At 32.4% G+C, this 24,248-nt stretch overlaps 3 protein-coding genes across 4 annotated transcripts; 1 reads left to right on the plus strand and 2 right to left on the minus strand.

The window, feature by feature from the left end:
- Positions 1-227: 227 nt before the first annotated feature.
- G3PP1 (putative glycerol-3-phosphate transporter 1) lies at positions 228-3,186 on the minus strand. Its single transcript, XM_028054168.2, has 3 exons — positions 3,026-3,186; positions 1,222-2,302; positions 228-1,083 (listed from the first exon to the last, which is right to left on the minus strand). Exons 2-3 carry the CDS (start codon positions 2,234-2,236, stop codon positions 533-535), a joined length of 1,566 nt encoding a protein of 521 aa, XP_027909969.1. The 5' UTR covers positions 2,237-2,302; positions 3,026-3,186; the 3' UTR covers positions 228-532.
- Positions 3,187-9,518: 6,332 nt separating this feature from the next.
- On the minus strand, positions 9,519-10,529 carry LOC114168803 (heat shock 22 kDa protein, mitochondrial-like). Of its 2 annotated transcripts, none has more exons than XM_028053759.2 (2): positions 10,247-10,529; positions 9,519-10,109 (listed from the first exon to the last, which is right to left on the minus strand). In XM_028053759.2, the coding sequence occupies exons 1-2, from the start codon at positions 10,443-10,445 to the stop codon at positions 9,685-9,687; spliced, it is 624 nt and encodes a 207-aa protein (XP_027909560.1). In that variant the 5' UTR covers positions 10,446-10,529; the 3' UTR covers positions 9,519-9,684. The 2 variants fall into 2 exon arrangements, with proteins under 2 accessions (XP_027909560.1, XP_027909561.1); XM_028053760.2 differs by having other exon boundaries at positions 10,250-10,520.
- An 8,044-nt stretch (positions 10,530-18,573) lies between these two features.
- On the plus strand, positions 18,574-24,151 carry EYE (conserved oligomeric Golgi complex component-related / COG complex component-like protein). Its single transcript, XM_028054737.2, has 10 exons — positions 18,574-19,035; positions 19,276-19,365; positions 19,469-19,588; positions 19,691-19,792; positions 19,876-20,156; positions 20,332-20,477; positions 21,120-21,318; positions 21,641-22,310; positions 22,998-23,324; positions 23,643-24,151. Exons 1-10 carry the CDS (start codon positions 18,751-18,753, stop codon positions 23,922-23,924), a joined length of 2,502 nt encoding a protein of 833 aa, XP_027910538.1. The 5' UTR covers positions 18,574-18,750; the 3' UTR covers positions 23,925-24,151.
- The last annotated feature ends 97 nt before the right edge of the window (positions 24,152-24,248 follow it).

Raw genomic sequence — 24,248 nt, forward strand, 5'->3', positions numbered from 1 at the left:
CTGATCCCCACATCGACATAAGATCCTGAACCGTGCTTTTTTGAAAGGGTGAAAATTGCGTATGTAAGTATTTAATAGCTTTATTCTGATGAAAGTGGCAAGAGGGTTGACCTAGTATCTGCAGATATCTTGTATTGAATGAAAAGTCCATGCTCAAACTGAAAGATATCTTGCCAGTTCGGTTTGGTGAACCCATGATGCCATTGAAAAATGGAACAAAAATCAACTTGCAAACTCACTAGACAAGTTTCATTCTTGACAAGCAAATCTTGAATAGCTTGTGTTTAGAGGAGATGCTATGCTACATTTGGTAACTGGGTATCTCACACAATGTACAAACAGACAACATCTGAACCTGTCCACCCATATTAAGAAGCATAAAAGCTGAAGATGCCCTCTCCATATAAACACTCTTGGGCATGTTCCTCTTTAATTTAATGCAGTGAAGCTTTGAATGAGACTTCACAGACACTCCTACACTACACATACAGCAAAAAACATTTGCCGTGACCCTATAGTTTATGGTTTATTCTTATACATCGAGTGAACATTCCGGTGCTCTATTAGGCCTTGATTCTTCGATCTTTGTGGTTACCTCTGCCACTACTAGCTTGGTCAAAAGCAATCCTGCAACTAAAGCTGCTCCCATCAACATTGTGAAAACCGCACTCCAACTCTTCGCTGAAATGTAACCTGTTAACAGGGGTCCAACTGCAGCCCCTATAGAACCGGTTCCATCAATGATTGCTGTCACGGTTGCAAGAGCTCGTGAATTACCCTTCAATGATTTATGTGTTCCCAGGTCAGCCGAAACTGCAGTGGTGATAAGAGCATAAGGCCCGTTCACAAACATGCCAGTGACGAACATCAATGCTCCATTCAAAAGCAACGAAACGTGCCCGTAGCTTCTGTAGAAGAAGAGTGCAGGGATTGCACAGTACATGAAACTTGCTGCAGTAATGGCTCTAGCATCTAAGCGATCAGAAATGTGACCAGCCAGAATTCCTCCCAGCACTCCTCCAACATCAAATAAGGTTGATAGAGTTCCTGATGTTCCACTAGATAGATATTTCCCATCAATTGCTGCATCATAATGAAAATCAATGAGAAACACTGAACTGAAGATTTTCAGGCAAATGCATTACACTACACATGTGTTAGCTGCAATTTTACAAGGTAAACAACATACAGATTTTGAAAATATGTAGAAAGTTTAAGTACCTGTGTGGCTAACATAGAATGGGAGCCAATAGAGAAACGTGTATGCAACCAATTTGGCAAAAAACAGACAGAGAGCAAATGGAGCAACCCCTGGAATTTTCCATGCCTCTAAGAACCCAACTGCTTCTTTCTCCTCCACTGGAGTCTCTTGCCTTAGCAAAGGCTCTGCAGCTTCTTCTCCACTTTTTACTGGAAAACTGATTTCATCTTCTTCTCTATCAGCTTCAGCTCCCACAGACTCAGGTGTAACAGGTAATATAAGGAAAACCACCAGACCAATGAAAGCTGTTACTAGTCCTGGCAAAACAAAGGACCAACCCCATCCATAGGTCAACATAGCAGAAGCAATCAAAGAACCAAGAATGTTCCCAACAGAAGTGTGAGCATTCCAAATTCCCATGATCAACCCTCTCTTGCTCTTTCCAAACCAGTTACCCACCACTGCAACCACAGATGGCCATCCAGTGGATTGAAACAATCCAGCAATCATTTGAACCACCAAGAAATAGTAAAAGTTGTGAATGTTTCCCCAGTACCCTACTCCAAATAGTGAAGTAAACAACCCAGTTCCTACCATCCCAACAGTTAGAAAAATCCTCAAATTACACCGATCGCCAAAATGCCCAGAAAAGTACATCCCAAAAGCATACACAGCAAGAAAAGCAACATCCAATTGACCAAGAAGGGATGTTCCATCTGATCCATTAAAGGGTGCCCAACCTGCTCCAGGTTTGGAAGAAACTGTCCTTAATCCATTTGACTCAGTGACATTGGTTGGCCATAACCGAAAGAAGGTCAGGCCTGTGTCTGCCGATTGTGGATCAAGAACACTCTTTACAATACTAGTGGTTTTTCTGGTAGCATGATAGCTAGTATAAGCCAAAAATGTTACAATCAGAACGATGAGTTGGTAGGTTTTGAAGGAAAGAGGGCCTCCATTTATGTACTGCAGAACCCGAGCTCCAACGAGCTTGCCACCACTTCTCCGAGCCAACACTTCTGGTGCCAAACCCATGTATTATATTAACAGTTGAAACAAAGAGGAAGAAATTGAGCTTCCCCTTCCCCTAGTAGAATATAGCTGCAAAAAAGAAATGAAAAAGATAAGCAACACTAATAACTATGCTATCTTTCCTGCACCAAACATTAGATTTGGCCGGTTCACTCTAAGATCCTGATATCAATCATGACTCTTTTTTTTTCTTCCAACAAACCAAATAAAAAATCTTCACAAAAAAGTATAAAGTAGATAGATCACAATCCCAGTAAAGCAAAACAGTTTCAAGAGGCGATACTTTTACCCAATTCCAGGAAAACTTCATTCGAGAGAAACCAGATATTTTTCAGACGCCAACCACAGCAAAGCATAATCATAAAAAGTAATAAGTAAGGTGAGAAAAAAAGAGGATTCCGTCTGATTTGACTCATGAAATTAGTTCAAAATTTTGAAAAGTACAAAAATTTATAACAGTGACAGGTGCAGTATTGATGGACAACATCCAATGAGAATCTGAAACAAAATCCAAAAACAACCCAGCAAAGATTTCCTTCGTGAAGATGAAACCACCTCGGAAACAGACAACCCAGACAAATAAAACACCCCAACTATTATCCTCTGGACCGTTACTCAACATGCAACGATGAATCGTTGATCATCAAACACAAAAACGTACGGTAACAAAAAATTAAACGCACCCAAAAAGTTATGAAGAAGAATGAGCTGGCCCAGAGACCACAAGCTCGAAAAAGTGCAATGAAGAAAATTTGCTTCCTCGGAAAAAAGCGGAAAAAAGAGAAAAGGTACCTATGAAACAACAAAGTATAGTTGAAGTGTCTCAAGTTCACCACCGTTAATAGAGTTTGCGTCTTCTCCTGCACTTGTTGACGACGGTCGCTGAAACTTAACCAAGGAAAAAGAAATTTCTCTTCTTCCCTCTTCTCGAGACTTGCAAACAAAGACAACGTGTGATTACTTATGGTGGAGGCTAATGTTTATTTTATTTTAGGAAATCTCCGTTTTACCCCTAAGGTGTGCCTTTCACACAATTACCATAATACCACTCGCTCCACGAATTCCCCAAAATGCCCTCTATTCGATATTAACTACTAACAGGGATGGGTCACAATATTTATTAAAACAATATTCACATTCTCTTCGGAAATTTCAAGAGAATTTCAAGAGTTTATGCTTTTTTAAATTGTTTTAATAGATTCAGTGTTCTATTCTTTATGAACACTCCTTAAATAAAATAATGTTGTTGTTTAAAAGCTTCTTTGTGTGACTGCACGATGACATGAATAACTGTGGCCATTTTTAAATTACTATTGAATATTAATTACTAAAGAAATATCAATGCGTCTTGCATTAAAGTTGGAAAATATTAACTATTTTAGTTTAATGGAGAATGCTAACCAACAGATACTTGATGCTAGTTAACTACTTAAGGTATAATTAATTTTCTCTAATTTAAGTATTTTATATTGAAAATTTAAATAATTAACTTTATTTTTAATGGAGAATGCTAACCAACGGATATTAACTACTTAAGGTATAATTAATTTTCTCTAATTTTAGTATTTTATATTGAAAATTTAAATAATTAACTTTATTAATTAAAATAATATAAATGTATATAATAAATTTTACAAAAATAAAAGCCTGATTAAGGTATAATTAATTATTTTTAATTTTAATATTTTAATATTAGAAACTGAAATAATTAATTTTATTAATTAAAATAATATAAAGTTGTATAACATATATTATAGAGACAAAAGTATTTTTTAGAATTTTTAAACAATATATCTGATGTAAAATAAACACTTTTAAATGTCTAAGCTTCTACTAAAATACAAAATATATATATATATATATATATATATATATATATATATATATATATATATATATATTTGATACTTAGAGAGTCTCTTAAAGGAAGTTTGAAATGTTTAAAAAGTACAATTTTTAATTTTTGAAAAAAAAAAAAGAAAATCTCTTTAAAATTCATAGTCTTTTCCAAATTTTTGTGTTGAAAATATTGCAAGTGAATTTTTTTTTCTTCATAATATCTTTTGTCATCGTTTTAAATTAATTATTTCTTTTTCACATTTAATTATAATAATATTAAAATATAATTGTTATATATGTATAATAATTTTTTTTTAAATAAAGTAAAATTGGATTTATGATAATTATGTCAAAATTCGTCTAATATTACATTTAATTAAGTATTTTTACAAAATTTAAAATATATTAATTATTCTCGGCTATTCACTTTAAAATCAATATTTATTATGCTTCACTTAATTTATTGAAACTACCATCATTTATTATAGTTTTACTTTTAACTTGTAATTAAGTATTATCATATGAGATCATGAAAAGTATAATAATTAAAAAAATAAATAAATGATATTAAATAATAAATATTTTTAGTAAAAGATAAACTAATTTAATATTTATTTTTAAAAAATATTTTATTTAAAAGATTATAATAACATATAAAATGATATATTAATTTAAAAGAAAATATTTTTTCTATTTAAATATTTTCTAATAGATAAAAAAGGTTAATAATATTTAATTTAATAGGTTTATTTTATTTAAAATATTTCTTAAGAGATCAAATCTGATGAATAATATTTTAATTAAAATTATATATTAAATATATTTCTTATGAAGATATTAAGTTATTATAAAGATGTATAAACCGAATTAAATTCAATAAATATATGAATATATTTAAATTGTTTTTTCAATATTTCCATGAATTTGAATATTCAAATAAGATGATAACTCTTCTACTTTCATATCTTCATATTCTTTTATTGGCTCAATTAGCAATTAGTTTTTATATTTAAATTTTTAATTCGTTTTGGTTTTTATAATTATTTTCTAATCAATTGACTTTTTATAATATTTAAAAGAATTACACGTTAAAGATATGGGTCATCTATATTTGACATCTTTAAAGTAGAAAATAATTCAAATTTAAATATGTGACAGAATTAAATTTTTACACATAATACTTTTAAAGGTTAAATATGTTTTTTATCCCTCAGTAAATTTTAAAATTAGTCTCTTTTTAAAATTTTATACTAATTTAATCTTTTATCTTTATAAATGCGTGAATTTAGTTATTCTTATCAAATTTTGTTAAGTTTATTTGACATTTTAAATATGTTTTATTATAATATTTGAGCTAACATTGAAGTGAAAATATGTCAAACGGCGTAAACAATTCAAATACTATTATGAAATACGCTTGAAACGTTAAAGAAACTTAGCAAAATTTAGTTAAAAGTACTAAATTAACGCATTTTTAAAAATGAATACTAAATTGATCAAAATTTTTGAAGAGAGACTAATTCTAAATTTTGCTTTTAGGATTATTTAATATGATTTTGAAAAAGACAATCATATTGAATTTAAAAACAATTAAAAAATATATAAAAATTAAAACAAATAAAAGTATTTAAATATGAACGTCCATACGATTAAGCAGTGGCATCATTGTGAAAATTTGCCAGCAATCTATACACTGTTGACAGTTATGGTTTTGTGTGGGTGTTACTGAAGCATTAATGAGCCAAATGGATAACACTCGAGACAAATCCCTTTGTTTTGTACCTACTGTTGCACCCAAACACGTCCTTATACTATGTTTGATTGGGGTTCTTTCTCGTCAAATCAAATAACTCACCCTCAATTTTTTTTTTTAAATGCATAATCAAAAATAACAAAATGTAAATAATACTAATATTTTTAAATACTTTATTTAAATTAATAAAAAAAATCTGATATTTTCAGATGTACTGATACAATTTTATGTTAGAGTCAAAAAAGATAATGATGAGAACGGTAGAAAGAAACAAATAATGAAGGCGCAGGAAGGGTTTAGGAAGTTGCCTCAAACTATAAATAAAATAAAAACTACCCTACCTTTGTGTATGATTTAAATTTAAATATGTTGGAAAGGGTAAATTTGTCAATTACCCCGTAAATGCACGCCAACTTGCAGGGGCAAAATGGTCATGAGAAAGCCGTAAGTGTTACTTGAATTCAAAAGAAATAAGGAAGAGAAAAACCGGATATTCGAATATCCGATTGGCATTATTCCTTTTGTGAAGCGGATATCCGGTCCAGAAAAAATTGGGCCCCACGTTTTTCGCTGTCCTACGTGGACCTTTGACGTGTCGAAATTAGCGGCCGATGATTGCCGCGTAGCCATTTTGAGTCCACGTGTTACGCTGAGTTTATTTTTTGTTTTTTTTTTTCAAATTGTTATGGGCCTAGTAAGCCCACTTAGAGTATGAAAACAAAAAAAACTAAAGGATTTTTGTTATTTTGAAGTTTTGTGAGAATAAAGGTTTAGAGGATAAGTATAATAGGAAAAGGGTGTGTCAATTATGTGTTCATACTGTATAGAGTAGAGTGTAGAGTGTTCTAGTGACACACGCTACATTATTAATTTATCGTTTCACCATTTTGTAGCTAAGTTGTCTTAATGTTTGGTGAGAGTTCAATGGGAAAATCTTGCTAATTTATACTCAGATCTCTGATGGTATGAGACGTGTGGAACTTCATATCAATCAGTTTACAACAAAATAATGCAAAATATAAAAGTCGTGGGTATGTGTTGGATTACCTTTGTTTTATCCATCATCATTGGCGATTAAAATATTAATTTACATTTACATTGATTAAAAATTAAAAAAAAAATATTAATAAATTTATTGTCATTTTTTTTAAATAATATTTATTTTATATATAAAATAATTTATGTTTCATTAATGTTATTCTTTTAGTGATATTTTACTAAAATACCAATAAAATAAAATTATAATACATAAACAAAAAAAATTATATTTTAAAAATATTTGTGTAAATTAAGTTAGATTTAAAATTTTATTCTCAACATTATATTAAAACTATGAATTATATGTAATTCTAAAAAAATTTGTTTGTCGGTTATTGGATTATTTATTAATGTCTAATTTAACATATAAAATGTATATTAAAAAATAAGTAGAAAAAAATAAGTAAAAGATTTTATATTAACTAAAAATAAGATAATTTTATATTATATAAGTGATATAAATCTTGTTTTATATATTGTAACATTTGTTAAGTTAGATATAATGTATACTTTTTTAATCATTATAATGATTAGAAAGATACAAACATCATTCGGTGAAGATCATAAGGTTGAATTATGATCAATAATTTTATGTTCAAGATTTTGAAGAATGATTTTTGTTGTAAGAAATTGGTTGCAATCGGATGCTGGAGTATAAGGAAGCAAGGAACAACGACAAACCACGTCATATTCGGTACATTAAAAGTCAAATTTACTTGTTTCATAACTTGAACACACAAATCTTTGAACTTGGTCTTTCTATGTGCAACCAACAAAACCTCGTGGTTTGGCTCCCACCAAATTGGATTTTCATTTAAATTGAATGTTGACCATGAAAACTCTTATGGCAACTCACGCCGTTCAGATATCAATTCAATAGATGGATGGTACTTTTATACAATGCAAATACAAGTATACAACAACCTTTTTCGAAACTCTAATTATGTTTACACACATTTCACATTCATGGTTTTGAGATATTGTACAAAAATATAAGATTCTTACACTAATAAAAGAGAATTTAAATGTGAAAATGCTGACACGTACAAACAATTCAGTTTTATTTTTTCTTAGGTGGAAAATATATTTTAGAATTTTGACTGAGCAGATATTTGATTAACAAGTGTGTAATATTGATTATTATTCTAATAACTTTGCATGCACAACAACAAAAGAATAATATAAACTCGTTAAAAATCATTTAACAATAAAATGAACACAGAGTGAGGAGAATAAAATAAAATATTTATTTATTTACGCTTTCGTTTTAGCTTCTTAAATTTAAAAAGTTTTCATTTTAATTTCGTGTAATTTTATTTGATTTAGTTTATCAAGTGATTTAACACGAGATTGAGCTGTATTAATAAATTAATTTATTTTTTAAGATAAACTAATGGAAAGATATGTTTATTTTTGGCAGAAATTTTTAAAAAATAAAAAATTATTTTTAAAGTTGAATATGATTAAAGATAAGATGATTTTATAATGTTAAGTATCTGTAATCTTCTTTCAAAATATTAATCGTTTTTAAAGTATATCATGGATGATTAAATTTTAAGTATAGTTATATATAATATTTACAAGCATTTTGAATGTTTAAGTGTTATAAAAGATGTTATTTTCTTAATTTTTAGCAGATAAATTGTAACATTATAATTCTCTAATATTAATTATTTACAATTTTTTATTAATATTGGCTCAACTATGATTAAATGTCTTAATCGACGAAGTCCTAAAAATTAGGGTTACATTTCTCCTATGAAGCCCTCATACCAACCGACAGATCAAATAATTAGTGGAGCTCAAAGTGGAAAATAAAAATTAACAAATTAGATACTGCGAAATTAAAAGTTTGCATTGCACCTAGATTGGTAGGTTAATTCAAGGGGATTCTCCCTCGTCTCCAAACAAACACTTCTCTTGTACTAAAAAGAAAATTAAATTTCTATTTTACTACTTAATTAAAAATTAAATTTCTATTTTACTCCTTGACTAAAAGTAACTATATTTTTATTTTTTATCACTAACCCACCCCAAATTGTGTTTTTTTTCAACAGATATCGATAATCGATACTTTATTTAAAAACTCCCGGTTCCACCTATCCAAGGACCCAAACCATATGTACTAGCAATTTCTTTCTGCACCCATAGTTATATGTGCAACCCCACAGGCCTTGTTGCCTCCACTTTTTAATTGCGGCCTCTATGTGTTGGGTCATTGATAAACTCAAGAAAGAAACTATTCCAAACCATCCAATATACATAAGAAACTTGAGACTGTAATAGAAAAAAATTTACCTCCAAAGTTTACAATCCACGAGTAAAAAACTCTATCCAAAATTTTGTTTGTTCAAAAAAAGATAAATAAATAAACACAGGCAGAGTAAGAAAAAACCTCCTTAACAGAAAGGAGACCTCAAAGACCCACTGGATCCTGAATACCAAACCTAATCACCAAGACCCTATGGACTAGCAAAGTGGTTTATGGGTGCTATGATGGCATCTGCTGCTAAACTTGCCAAGAGTATTGACAGAATCAAAAGATGGAGAAACAAATTTTATCTACCATGAAGAGTTCAATGGCTAGCCTCATAATTGAATGGTTAAATGTACTTGCTCATAGTCACAAAATTAAAAATAGCAGAAACTCCATGGTGAAGTTAAAATCAGATAGCAAAGTAGTGATTAACAAGCTACTTCATAACTCTACAACCATTTATTATAGAGAAAATTTGAAGTAACAGAGATAAACACATCCCATTACCACTTCAAAACAAAACAAAACAGAGCCTATGCAAAAATACAGATAACCTATTATATTCTATTCAACATTAACATTGATCACATCTCTCTTCTCCTCCTCCTTCATTTTAGGCAAAACAACCTTCAGCACACCATTCTTCATCTCAGCTTTGATCTGATCTACCTTGTAAATCTTATCCGGCAAGTCAATCCTGCTAGTATAGCGACGAGCGCTCTCTTCCTCGTCGCCTTCTTTGGCACCTTCACCTTTGATAGTAAGAGTGTTCTGCTCCACAGAGATCTTCACGTCTTCCTTGCCAAGCCCAGGCATGTCCACGCGGAGAAGCAGAGCATCTTCCGTCTCTCTTGCGTCCCATCCGCGACGAGCTCCGGCTCCAGCTCCGATACCGCGCGGCGAAGAGAGGAACGGATTGTCAATGAACTGATCCATCATGTTCAGAACCTGGCTCAAACTCCGAGTAGGGAAGAACGGATCCAGCACGTCTGCAAGTAACAGTAATCAAACAAAAAGCCAAAACGTTCAGCAATGAGATTCAGAGAATCAAATCGATCAACATAACCGCGGAAGTAATTGAAGTGATTCGTTTGGTACGAGGAAGGTTAGGCAGCGCGAGTACAACTACCTGAGAAAATATCGTCGCGACGCGCGGTGCGAGGGTAATAGCGTTCTGAGTGACGTTCGACGTCGTCATTCTGGTTGTCGTAGTTGCGCATAGCGTTGGTGTTGAAAGAGCGCGAGGCTGAAGCGGCTGGACGAAGGAGAGACTTGGAGAGGAGAGAAGAGGAGAAGAAGCGCTTCGCAATGAGAGAGGACGCCATTGAGGTTGCAGAAGGTAGCTTCGATTGAGAGATTCTGTGTGCAGTGGGGAATGGATGAGACAGTGGGCGATATTTGAGGAGAAAGATTGGGAGAAGCTAGAAGGCGCTAGAAGAAGGTCCAGAAGGTTCCAGAGCAGTGATTTTCCATTGTAAGAGATTCCGGAAGGTCGGTGCCTGTCTTGGGGAACAAGCAAATCCGTTATAATTCCTTTTAAAAAAATTATAGGTATTTACTAAAACTATTTTTTAATGAACACTTTCTTTTTTAATTCTTATAGTTATTATTAGGGAGATATTAGTATAATTGATAGTTAGTTAATATTTAGGTAAAAACAAATTAATTACTTTTTTTTTCATCCAAAACATTTATTCCTCAAGGGTGAAGAATGCAAGATAAAAGTGTCTCGTGCCTGGGGTTTTTAAACAGGGGTGAGGAACAAAGTTATTTAAAATAAAAAAGATTTAAGTACTGTTTTTATTAATATTTATTTATTGGTTTAATTATTCATTTAATATTTTCCAAAATTATTCATTTAATATTTACGGTCATGACAAACTTTACCTTTTGTTAATATATATATATATATATATATATATATATATAGTTTTTACAAATTTTAAATACTAAAAATAACATATAAGGATTTAAAGAAATAATAATCGTCGCATGTACTTTTTTTCAAATTATTCTAAAAAACATATAGTATATATATACTAGACACATACATATATGATACATTCATATATTTATCTTAAAAATGATAGGATATGATTCGTAATAGACATGTAATATATGAATATTGAAAAGTATACAATAATTATTAAAAACATAATAAAAATATTATTGTTATTGTGTGAATTTAAATTAAAATTTTGATAACTAATGTTAGTGACAAATTTATAATATAAATTATCAATTTAAAGTCCAATTTTAATATTTAAATTATTTTAGTTCGCAATAATACTTAGTTTATAAATTGATATCTAAATTGGTCATTGTGACTAATTGTTTTTTATTACTAAAATTGATCATTATTCAAATATTTTTTTACAGTCTACCATGATCTCATAAATTAGATACTTCGTTGATATGTATCCATGAATTATCTTAAACTATCAAACATAAATACTTATTAAACACAAGATAAATATATGTAACCCAAATTAAAATATGGGTGTATCATGTTACTAAACCTTTAATTAAGCATGAAAGAGATTTTTGTGTTGTTATATAAACATAACAACTTAAGGAACAATTGATAAGTATTTATTACTTGAAAACTATGTGTTTAAAAAAAAAGAAAAACTAGAGAATCTATTTTCAAGACTTTTCTTATTTGAAAAATATTTATTCGAACTAGTTAGATCTTAAAAAACTACCTACATAATATTCGGTTTCGGATGATCAATTTAAACATGGTGAAAAATTCATAAATATCCCATTCAATTATTTTTATCATTTTTATGAGTAAGGTGTTTAGCACATTGAATAAGCCAATTATTAATTTATTTAACTTATTTTGCAAGTCAGTATAGATAAAAATGTTTAATAAATATAGAAAATTTAACTTATAAAGTATAAATTACTATAATTAAGTTGTATTTTATTTATTTATATTATTTTTCATCCTTAATATATTTTATTTTCTATATTTTATTATTTATTTCAATTTTATAAAAATAATTGATTATTTCAGTACTTTTAATATTTTTTATTTTACCTTTTATTTTTATACATAGTTTAAATCAAAAAACCAACATTATAAATTGAAATAGTTAATATTTTTTTACATAATAATATGTAAAAATTATATAATAAAACTATAAGAAAAAATTGAATGTAACGTAATTAAAAAGTCAAACTATATAAGATTATACCAATAAAATGATTTTTCTCAAATAAAAGAAGTACGTAACTTAAAACAAGTAAAAAAAATATTTTAAAAAATGAAACTCTAATTATATAACATTATATTTTTATTTAGGACATACACTTTTATTTATATAATAAATTTTTCATAACTATGTGAGTTTGCCTTACGATTTCATTGGCTAGTTTTACAAAGAATTTATAGTATAATAATTTGAATTATTAATTTACAATTTACAAGTTATAAACCTATGACATAGCAGCTAAGTTGTTGTTTAAAATTAAAGTTATAATTAATTGTACCAAATATATCTTTAATATGTTAAAAAAAAGTATTAAGTTTATATAACAAATAAGTATAATTTGAATTTGAAATTCAATATAATGTAAAAGTACAACATGTACATGCTACTATTATTTTACAATAGTATTTATCCCAAAATATAATTAATCTACTCTCTGAATTTTGTTAAACCATGTTGTTATAAAATAAAGGTAATAAGAGAGACAAAGGAGAGGAAGAATAGAGAATGAGAGAGTAGGGAGCAACTTCTGGTTTTATGTGTGTCTAATTACTGATAGGACGAGTCCTATTTATAGGTACAATATGGTAACCCAGAAAGGATATAAAATCAAATAGTAAATACAAAATATTACATCATAAAGAGTAATGAATAATATGATTATCAATCATATGAGTAATTGTATAAATCAATGGACGACCATTAATTCATAACACTCCCCCTTGGGTGTCCATTGATAAAAGAATGTGCCTCGTTAAAACCTTACTAGGAAAAACCCTTTGGGATAAAAACCTAGTGAAGGAAAAAGAGTACATCATTCTATATAATATTGTTCTTTGCATCTTCTAATTTCTCCCCCTCATGTAAACTTACATCATTAAGATGGCGGAGTCCAATCCTATGAACCAATTGCTCAAAAGTTCTCCTTGGCAAAGACTTTGTAAATAAATCTGCTAGATTTTCACATGAGCGAATCTTTTGGATCTCTACATCACCATTTCTTTGAAGATCATGAGTGAAAAAGAATTTTGGAAGAATATGTTTTGTTCTGTCTCCTTTAATATATCCTTCTTTCAATTGAGCAATGCATGCACTATTGTCTTCATATATCGTTGTTGGTTTCATTTTTCCCAAGGATAAACCACAAGTTTGTCGCACATGTTGAATTATAGACCTTAACCAAACGCATTCACGACTTGCCTCATGTAATGCTAAAATTTCTGCATGATTTGACGATGTTGCTGTTATTGTTTGTTTCACAGATCGCCATGAAATCGCTGTGCCACCACATGTGAACAAATATCCTGTTTGTGATCGACCATTATGAGGATCTGATAAATAACCTGCATCTGCATAACCCATTAGATCTAATTTTGAATCATTTGGGTAAAACAAGCCCATATTCATAGTGCCTTTAAGGTAACGGAGTATTTGTTTTACTCCATTCCAATGTCTTCTTGTAGGTGAAGAACTATATCTTGCTAACAAATTTACAGCAAATGCTATATCGGGTCGAGTATAATTAGCAAGATACATTAGTGCTCCTATAGCACTAAGATATGGTACTTCAGGACCAAGTAGTTCTTCATCTTTTTCTTGAGGTCTAAAAGGGTCTTTATCAACATCTAATGACCTCACCACCATTGGAGTGCATAGTGAATGTGATTTGTCCATATAGAACTTTTTAAGCACTTTCGTTATATAAGCTTCTTGATGTACAAGAACACCTTTGTTTAAATACTCAATTTGTAATCCCAAACAAAACTTTGTCCTTCCAAGATCCTTCATCTCAAATTCTTTCTTTAAACAATCAATTGCCTTTGTGAGCTCATTAGGAGTTCCAACTATGTTTATGTCATCTACATAAACAGCAATTATGGCAAATTCATTCTCGGATCTTTTCATATAAATACAAGGACAAATAGGGTCATTTTTATACCCTTCCTTTAATAAGTACTCACTTAGACGGTTATACCACATACGTCCTGATTGTTTCAATCCATAAAGGGACTTATTCAATTTTATTGAATAATCCTTTTTAGAATTTGCTTTGTTGGGCACATTAAATCCTTCAGGGAGTTTCATATAAATATCATTTTCCAAAGAGCCATACAAATAGGCTGTAACAACATCCATGAGGTGCAGATTCAAACCTTCTTGTGCAACAAGGCTAATTAAATATCTAAATGTTGTTGCATCCAATACTGGAGAATATGTCTCCTCAAAATCAATACCAGGTCTTTGTGAAAAACCTTGAGCAACTAACCGTGCTTTGTATCTAACAATTTCACCATTCTCATTTCGTTTTTGTACAAAAACCCATCTGTACCCAATAGGTTTTACACCCTCAGGTGTGCGAACTACAGGTCCAAAAACCTTTCGTTTAGCAAGCGAATCTAATTCTGCTTGGATTGCATCTTTCCATTTTGGCCAATCATTTCTTTGCCGACAATCTTCAATTGTCATTGGTTCTTGATCATCATTGTCACTTATGACATCCTTTGCTACATTATATGCAAAAACCTCGTCAATATTGACTTTATTTCGATTCCATATTTTATGATTCATGACATAATTTATTGAGATCTCATCATTTTCAACAATTTCAGGTACCTGAGGTTCTTCTGGAACCGAATCATTGATTATGTCAAAAGAATCTTTTGGGACTTTTACCCCCTCGATTAGGCCATCTTGCCTTTTTTCCCTTTTTCTCACACGAGGATTTTTATCTTTGGAACCCAAAGGCCTACCACGCTTTAGGCGTGTTTGAGATTCATTTGCTATATTAGATTGTCCAACAGGAATATCAATTCTGATTGGAGTATTAGCAGCGGGTATATGCGACTTAGTTACCCTTTTTGTGTCAGTAAAAGCATCTGGTAATTGGTTGGCCAATTTTTGTAAATGAATTATCCGTTGAACTTCTAGTTCACACTCTTTTGTACGAGGATCAAGATGAGATAATGATAATTCATTCCAACCAATATCTTTTTCCAGTTTCTTTCTTTCTCCCCCTAACGTTGGAAAAATTGATTCATCAAAATGACTATCAGCAAATCGAGTTGTAAATAAGTCACCTGTTGATGGTTCAAGATATTTTATTATCGATGGAGAATCATATCCAACATATATTCCCAAACGTCTTTGAGGACCCATCATAGTCCTTTTTGGTGGGGAAATTGGGACATATACAGCACACCCAAAAATTCTTTAAATGAGAAATATTTGGTTGTTGACCAAAAACCAACTGTAAAGGAGAGTATTTGTGATAACTTGTTGGTCTGATGCGAATCAATACTGCAGCATGCAGAATTGCATATCCCCAAGTAGTCATTGGAAGATTAGCTTTCATAAGTAAAGGTCGTGCAATCAATTTTAGACGTTTTATCAATGATTCTGCAAGTCCATTTTGAGTATGAACATGTGCTACTGGATGTTCAACTTCAATTCCAATTGACATACAATACTCATTAAAAGCATGAGATGTAAATTCACCAGCATTATCAAGACGAATTTTCTTAATTGGATAATCTGGGAAGTGGGCTCTTAACTTGATCAATTGTGCTAATAACTTAGCAAATGCTTGATTTCGAGTTGATAGTAAACAAATATGTGACCATCTAGTGGACGCATCAATTAATACCATGAAATATCTAAATGATCCACATGGTGGGTGTATTGGACCACAAATATCACCTTGTATTCGTTCTAAAAATGAGATTGACTCATTTCTAATTTTTTCTGGTGATGGTCTTATTATCAATTTTCCCTGCGAACATGCAGTACATGAGAAATCATTGGACTGAAGAAGCTTTTGACTTTTAAGTGGATGTCCACATGAGTTTTCAGCTATTTTTCGCATCATGATATATCCAGGATGACCCAACCGATCATGCCAAACAAGAAATTCATTCTTATTTGTAAGCTTCTGGCTTACAATAACATGCGTCTCAATCGCATTAATATATGTGTAGTACAAGCCATAAGAGAAGGCTGATAATTTCTCCAATACACATTTTTTATTTGACTCAATTTGAGTGATATAAAGATATTCAACATCTCCTTCATTATTTGTCTCAATATGATATCCATTTAGACGAATATCCTTGAAACTTAATAAGTTTCTATTGGACTTAGGAGAATAAAATGCATTTTTAATATGCAATCTTGTACCTCTTGGCAGAAGTACTGTAGCTCTTCCAGAGCCTTCAATTATATTTGTAGTACCAGAAATAGTACTAACATTGACTTCTCGCATTACCAAAGTAGAGAAAAATTTATTACTCTTGAGAATTGTATGAGTTGTTGCACTATCAGCAAGGCACAGATCCTCATCATTGGTGTTAATGCCAATATTCATTCTTCATATAAACATAAATATCAATATTAGAGATTACTTTGTAAGAGGAGAGAAAGAAAAAAAAAATAAAATAAAATAAAATAGAGGATTTTATTCATAAAAACATAAAAACTTGTACATATAAAAGCAACATGAATTAAATATAAAACATTGTCTTAAAAATTAATCATAAAATAAAATTATTTTCTAACACTCCCATCACCAATAAGGTGATCAATGCTTCCATCGGGTTTAGAAAAGAAATCACCAATATCAAGATGAGTAGTATCCATATGACCATAATCAGAATCACCATCTTCATAAGCAAAGTGTGTTTCTACATTCTTCTTTTTAAGTGATTCTTGGTAGAGTTCAACAAGATGCTTTGGTGTATAACAGGCACGGGTCCAATGACCTTTACTACCACAACGGTAACATATATTTTCAGCCTTTTTGCCATTATTTTCACCCCTTTCTTTTTCCTTTTTCGCATTCTTGTTCCACTTCTGTTGATGAAGTTTCTCTTTGAAATTTCCTTTATAACCATGTCCACGACCATGATTAATAGCACGACCACGACCACGACCATGGCTACGACCACGACCAAAATTACGACCACGATTATTATTATGGTCTTGACCTCGTCCATGATTATATGGATCAGATGTTGCTGCATTCACTTCTGGGAATGGAGCAGAACCAGTTGGTCGGGCCTCATGATTTTTCATCAAGAGCTCATTATTTTGTTCAGCCACAAGAAGGCATGAAATCAATTCAGAATATTTGTGAAAACCTTTTTCACGATACTGTTGTTGCAAAAGCAAATTAGTTGCATGAAAAGTTGAGAATGTTTTTTCCAACATATCTTCATCAGTAATTCTTTCTCCACATAGAGTCAATTGAGAAGTAATTCTAAACATTGCAGAATTATATTCACTTACAGTTTTAAAATCTTGCAACCGTAAATGCATCCAATCATAACGAGCTTTTGGCAAAATCACGGTCTTTTGATGGTCATATCTTTCTTTTAAATTTTTCCATAGTACAGAAGGGTCTTTTATAGTAAGGTATTCAATTTTCAACCCTTCATGAAGATGGCGACGAAGGAAAATCATAGCTTTAGCTTTATCTTGTTCAGATGCTTTATTTCCTTCTTTAATAGCATCACCCAGACCCATTGCATCTAGATGAATCTCAGCATCTAAAATCCATGATAAATAATTGTCCCCCGAAATATCAAGGGCCGCAAATTCAAGCTTTGCAAGATTTGACATGTTTTAGAACTAGCACATAAAATATTAATATAATCAAATTTCATGTATGAAATTATTAAAATCAAATAATAATAATAATAATAATAATATGACAGAGAAAAATAAATCAAACAATTATCATTACACAAAAAAAAAAAAATGAGATAAAGTTTGTGAATGAGAAAAAGATTAGAAAGAACCTCGATTAAGGAATATAGAGCGTTGTTCTTAGGGAGAAAGAAAAAAAAATATGCCTTCACGCTCAGTTGGATAACCCTCGTGCTGATAACGTGTTATAAAATAAAGGTAATAAGAGAGACAAAGGAGAGGAAGAATAGAGAATGAGAGAGTAGGGAGCAACTTCTGGTTTTATGTGTGTCTAATTACTGATAGGACGAGTCCTATTTATAGGTACAATATGGTAACCCAGAAAGGATATAAAATCAAATAGTAAATACAAAATATTACATCATAAAGAGTAATGAATAATATGATTATCAATCATATGAGTAATTGTATAAATCAATGGACGACCATTAATTCATAACACATGTAAATTTTTTCATTTATTGTTGTTACAGGAATGAATGTCCCCTCTTGATAATAAATCAGAAACTAGCATGTATTAGTTTTTTGGGTGAAATACACAACGGTGCGTTTCGAAAATGTTAATTTTTCAGGCACAGACCCAAGTTTGTTGGTCAGGGGTAAACTTGTGCTAGAGAAACTACCTGTGACGGAATTGTTTGGCGAGTCTGAAGAGAGAAGAAAAGAAGACCATTGTGTGTAGCGGTGAGTTCCTGGTTCGGTCGCTGCGACCATGATGCTAGATTTGGGTCCGTTCTCGAACGAGAACTTCGACCCCAAGAAATGGATCAACTCAGCATGTCAGAGTCGACACCCTCAGGACTCTTTGGACAAACACCTTGTGGACATGGAGATGAAGCTACAGATGGTGTCAGAGGAAATCGCCGCGTCGCTCGAGGAGCAGAGCTCCGCCGCTCTCCTCCGTGTCCCCCGCGCCACTCGCGATGTCATCCGCCTCCGCGATGACGCCGTCTCTCTCCGTTCGGCTGTCTCATCCATCCTCCAGAAGCTCAAGAAGGTACGAAGAAATTCCGGATCGGAGTAGGTTTCAGTCCGTCTTGTTTCTCCATTAGGTTTTGGAACATTGAAATATGTTATCGCATTGAGCTCAGCAATGAATCGATTATAATCACTGAATTGTAGTTTTACAATGCTTATGGTTTCATTGAATGATCTGAAATTCTGATCTGGTCGCTGAGATCTAGTTGAGAGCAAGCACCTGTAATTTTGCTTTTCACATTTTTTTTTCATATTATAGGCGGAGGGGTCGTCTGCTGAATCTATAGCTGCACTTGCTAAAGTCGACGTTGTCAAACAGAGGATGGAAGCTGCATATGACACGTTGCAGGTAGGGATTGATACTTTGCATGTCTGGTAGTTGTTAACTTAGTTCAGAGACACTCTCTATGATGAGACAAATAAATTTCACTTCCTTTGCAATTGAATGACAGGATGCTGCGGGATTAACTCAATTGAGTTCGACTGTGGAGGATGTATTTGCCAGTGGAGATCTACCTCGTGCTGCAGAAACTCTAGCTAACATGAGGCATTGCTTATCAGCAGTTGGGGAGGTACAAATTTCCCTCTTCAGATGCTTAACAAGTGGCTTGGGCTTTAGATTTGTGATTGGTTTCATATTTTTTTTTTCACGTACCCTCACACTCTATTTTTAGGTTGCTGAATTTGCCAACATAAGAAAGCAACTTGAAGTCTTGGAGGATAGGCTAGACACGATGGTGCAGCCTCGTATTACAGACGCGTTATCTAATCGCAAGGTTATAAATATATAGTGTCATATAGGTTCTTTTGTTCTGTGATTTGCGTTGAATCTCTTGTCTTGATTCTCGTTATTATTCAGGCCGATGCTGCTCAAGATTTACGGGCTATTCTCATTAGAATTGGAAGGTTTAAGTCTCTGGAATCACAATATATAAAGGTTCATCTGAAACCAATTAAGCAGCTTTGGGAAGATTTTGATTCTAGAGAACGAGGTAATAAGTCCGTTATTGAGAAAAATGAGATGGAGAGGATATCAAGTAGTGGTGATTTTCATTCAGTTTCACCTGCAATACCATTCTCCACTTGGCTACCAAGCTTTTATGACGAGCTACTGCTTTACCTTGAACAAGAGTGGAAATGGTACCATTACTAGTGTTAGCTTTCGTTGTTTTTACTACTGAACAAAATTTGGTGCTAACGGATCTTGATTTTTCATCTCAACCTACTGAAAAATTAGCTTGCACAAAAATGATAATGTTAATCAGATTTGCGTATTGAAGTAGCATAATAAAAGCATTTGAGCTGTTACTTGCAGGTGCATGGTTGCTTTTCCTGAAGATTATAAAACTCTTGTCCCGAGGCTACTAAGTGAGACTATGATGACTATAGGAACCAGCTTCCAATCTCGTATCAACATTGGCATTGGAGATGCTGTTCCAGAAACAAAAGCATTGGCTAAAGGTGGTCCTTAGATCTTTTGAACGATTTCCTGTCGGAGGAAGATGTTAGCTTTATTTACATATGTATAGTAATTCATTGCATATGATAGATCTTAATGGATTTGAGTCCCTCAACTCCTGCCTGTTTCCTATATGTAAATAAAAACATAGAATAGCTGAAGCTGTTGTGCTATTGGAAAAGTATCTTGGTCATTAGTTCTTGCTCCAGTAAATTGTTCTTTCTTTTCACACTTGAAAATAATAGAGTGATGAGGGACTAACAAAGTTTGTGGTTTACATTGAGGTATATAGCAAATAAATACTTCCCTTAATACTGCAGTAAGTCCCAATACATTTAACTGATCACGGTTTACTACTTATTGTGTCTTGGTTAATGCTGAGATTTTGGGTCCGTTTATCATTTATTGCAAAAGCTGCATCGGATCATGAAATTATATATTTTATTCCTTCTCTCTACAGTGACCTTTTGTATTAGATTTAGAATAGGGGTTCCGTGTTCTTGAAGAAACCAGAGGTTTTAAGTTTAGAACTGTGATAATTCAATATATACCTTTCAATTAGCAAAAGTGTAATTTAACTGTTAACTATTTTGCTGTGTTAACTGTACCAAGTTGTTGACATATTAGCTTATGAATTTTCATAGGTTTACTAGATACTTTAGCGGGAGATATGCATAAAGGCATTAAGATTCAAACGAAGCATCTTGAGGCCTTGATTGAATTGCACAACATGACTGGGACCTTTGCGAGGAATATTCAACACTTATTTTCCGCTTCTGATATCCGAGTTTTAATGGATGTGCTGAAAGCTGTGTACTTGCCTTACGAATTGTTTAAACAGAGGTAAAAACTTATTTTAATTTGAAGAGTAATTGAAATATTTCAACTAAATTTGGCTGATTATGCCTTTTAGCACATTGCTCCATTGTTATTTAAGCATTGAGTGGGTCTATGGAAGAGAATGTTAACTTCATATCTCACAATGTCTCTAGAAGTAGAAATATAAAACAAGAGGAGCAGAAAGATAAATTTTAATAAACTGCTTTTTTTTTTTTTCTTTTGGTTTGTCATGAACATTGTCTGTATGTATGAAACCCTTTTACAATTCGTACAACAAATATCCAATTTTATCCTTAATCCATCTTACATCGAGTATGTCCTACAGGTATGGACAAATGGAGCGTGCCATCCTTTCCTCCGAGATTGCGGGAGTAGACTTAAGAGGAGCTGTTATTCGAGGGGTGGGAGCCCAAGGAGTTGAACTCAGTGAAACAGTTCGTAGGATGGAGGAGTCTATTCCTCAAATAATTATACTTCTTGAAGCGGCTGCAGAGAGATGCATCAGCTTCACTGGAGGTTCTGAGGCAGATGAACTGATTCTTGCCCTTGATGACATAATGTTACAATACATTTCCTCTCTGCAAGAAACACTTAAGTCACTGCGAACTGTCTGTGGTGTGGATTATGGAAGTGATAGTACTCTTAAGAAGGACACGGAGAAGAAGGATGTAAACCAAAATTCTCGGAGAGTTGATTTGATCTCAAATGAGGAGGAATGGTCCATAGTCCAAGGGGCATTGCAAATCCTGACAGTTGCAGATAGTTTGACAAGCAGATCTTCTGTATTTGAAGCATCTTTGAGAGCCACTCTTGCTAGATTGAGCACAACTCTATCTTTTTCTGCATTTGGTTCAGCTCTAGACCAAAACCAGACTATTAATAGTAGTGTAGAAGGGGAGCCATCTTTTGGCGGAAGGGCTGCCTTGGATATGGCAACACTGCGGTTGGTTGATGTGCCTGAGAAGGCCAGGAGACTCTTTAACCTTTTGAATCAGGTATTAGTTTTATTGTGGTCTCATTTTCTCTTTTCCTTTTGGTTTAGAAATGGATAGAAGGAATAGTTAATAGATTGTAAAATTGAAATTGGGAGGAACCTTAAAGAAATAATGATAGGAATAATGATAAGAATGTCTCACACAACCCAATCCTTTAAACACTCTTTGAATATTCCTTTCTCCCTCCTTTTCAGATTGTTCAATATTGTGATGATTTGACTATCCCTATCCTCCTTCCCTAGAATTGTAATTATTCACATTGATAAATATTATAATTTAGGAAATTAAGCAAGCAAGCTTCTGAAGTCAGTTCTTTAGGAATTGGTTTGCACATGCCCTTTGTTCTGTTTCCCTCCATCTACATGCTTTTTCCATAACCCTTTGTTTTGTAGTTATTGACATTGGTAAATTTTGTAATTAAAGAAATTAAATAAGCAATATTCTGAAATCAGAGTTCTTATGGAATTTGTTTGCACATGTGAAAATGGTTAACAGAAATTTAAACCACATTTAAAATTTTGTGCAAATATTGTTTTATATGAATACGATTCATTGATTTTTTAAGGCCATAAGATTGCATTGGTATTGTTCCTTAAGCTATGTGCTGACACACTTTGACAATTCCCTTCGGACACTTTTTTCTCTTTATATTCTACTGAATTACATAAAATATCTTACTATTTGCAGTCTAAAGACCCCCGGTTTCACGCACTTCCCCTTGCATCTCAAAGAGTTGCAGCATTTGCAGACACGGTTAACGAACTCGTATATGATGTCCTCATATCCAAAGTGCGGCAACGCCTCAGTGATGTGTCCCGAATGTCAATTTGGTCATCGGTTGAGGAACAAGGAAGCTTTCCTCTCCCTACCTTCAGTGCTTATCCACAGTCCTATGTTACTAGAGTTGGTGAATATCTTCTTACTTTACCCCAACAACTGGAGCCACTTGCTGAGGGAATTAACAATGAAGTCAATGATGAAGCGCAGTTCTTTGCAACAGAATGGATGTTCAAGGTAACTAATAATATAAAGGAAGATCAAAGTTAAAAAAAGAATATCCCTTTTGTCTGCTGTTTGTTTAACCCTTTTCCAGAAACAAAAACAATAATTTTCGTTTTTAAAAACATCACGTTAAAATTGCTTGCGTTTGAGCTTCTAAAAAAAATAAGAATCAGATATCTCACTATTTTTTGAGACTACTAAGTAGCTTTTGAAAGAAACAACTAATATATAAGCCTTGATATACTTTTTAAACCATGAATCTCTTTTGTGTGTCCACATTAAATTACTAATGAAACGAACTTCTTTCCGTTGGTTCCTGTGAAATTTTAGGTTGCAGAGGGTGCTACTGCACTTTACATCGAGCAGTTGCGTGGGATTCAATACATTTCAGATCGTGGAGCACAGCAACTATCAGTTGATATTGAGTATCTTAGTAATGTGCTTTCTGCTCTATCAATGCCAATTCCTCCAGTTCTGGCTACATTCCAAAGTTGTCTTTCTTCTCCAAGAAACCAACTACAAGATCTTTTAAAGACAGATTCAGGACACCAACTTGATATGCCAACAGCAAACCTTGTTTGTAAGATGCGACGAGTGAATTTGGATTCATGAATGTTTCAAGCAATCGAGCCCATTCCACCCACTCTCTCTCCAGATATGTTTTTGCCTTGCAGAGGAGATTCTTTTACATCGGCAGTGCTTACACGCAGTTATTCGTCGTGTAAGTACACCTACTCTCATTGAACCTGTAACTAGTTGCAAAAGGGATATATATATGGTTGTTTCCTTCTCTTCCTTGTAACCCTTTGTTTGAAGCCAATCTTCTATCCCTTTTTGTATTTTTGTGCAGAGATCTATAGTTTTATTAATTAAGTTTAACAAACTATTTTAATTCTAAAAATATAAATAATATTCAAATAGAAACTGACCAGGCCT

Source organism: Vigna unguiculata, chromosome 11 (assembly GCF_037176805.1).
Source record: "Vigna unguiculata cultivar grain cowpea cultivar isolate G323 ecotype 2 chromosome 11, ASM3717680v1, whole genome shotgun sequence".
In the NCBI taxonomy this organism is placed as follows: domain Eukaryota; kingdom Viridiplantae; phylum Streptophyta; class Magnoliopsida; order Fabales; family Fabaceae; genus Vigna; species Vigna unguiculata.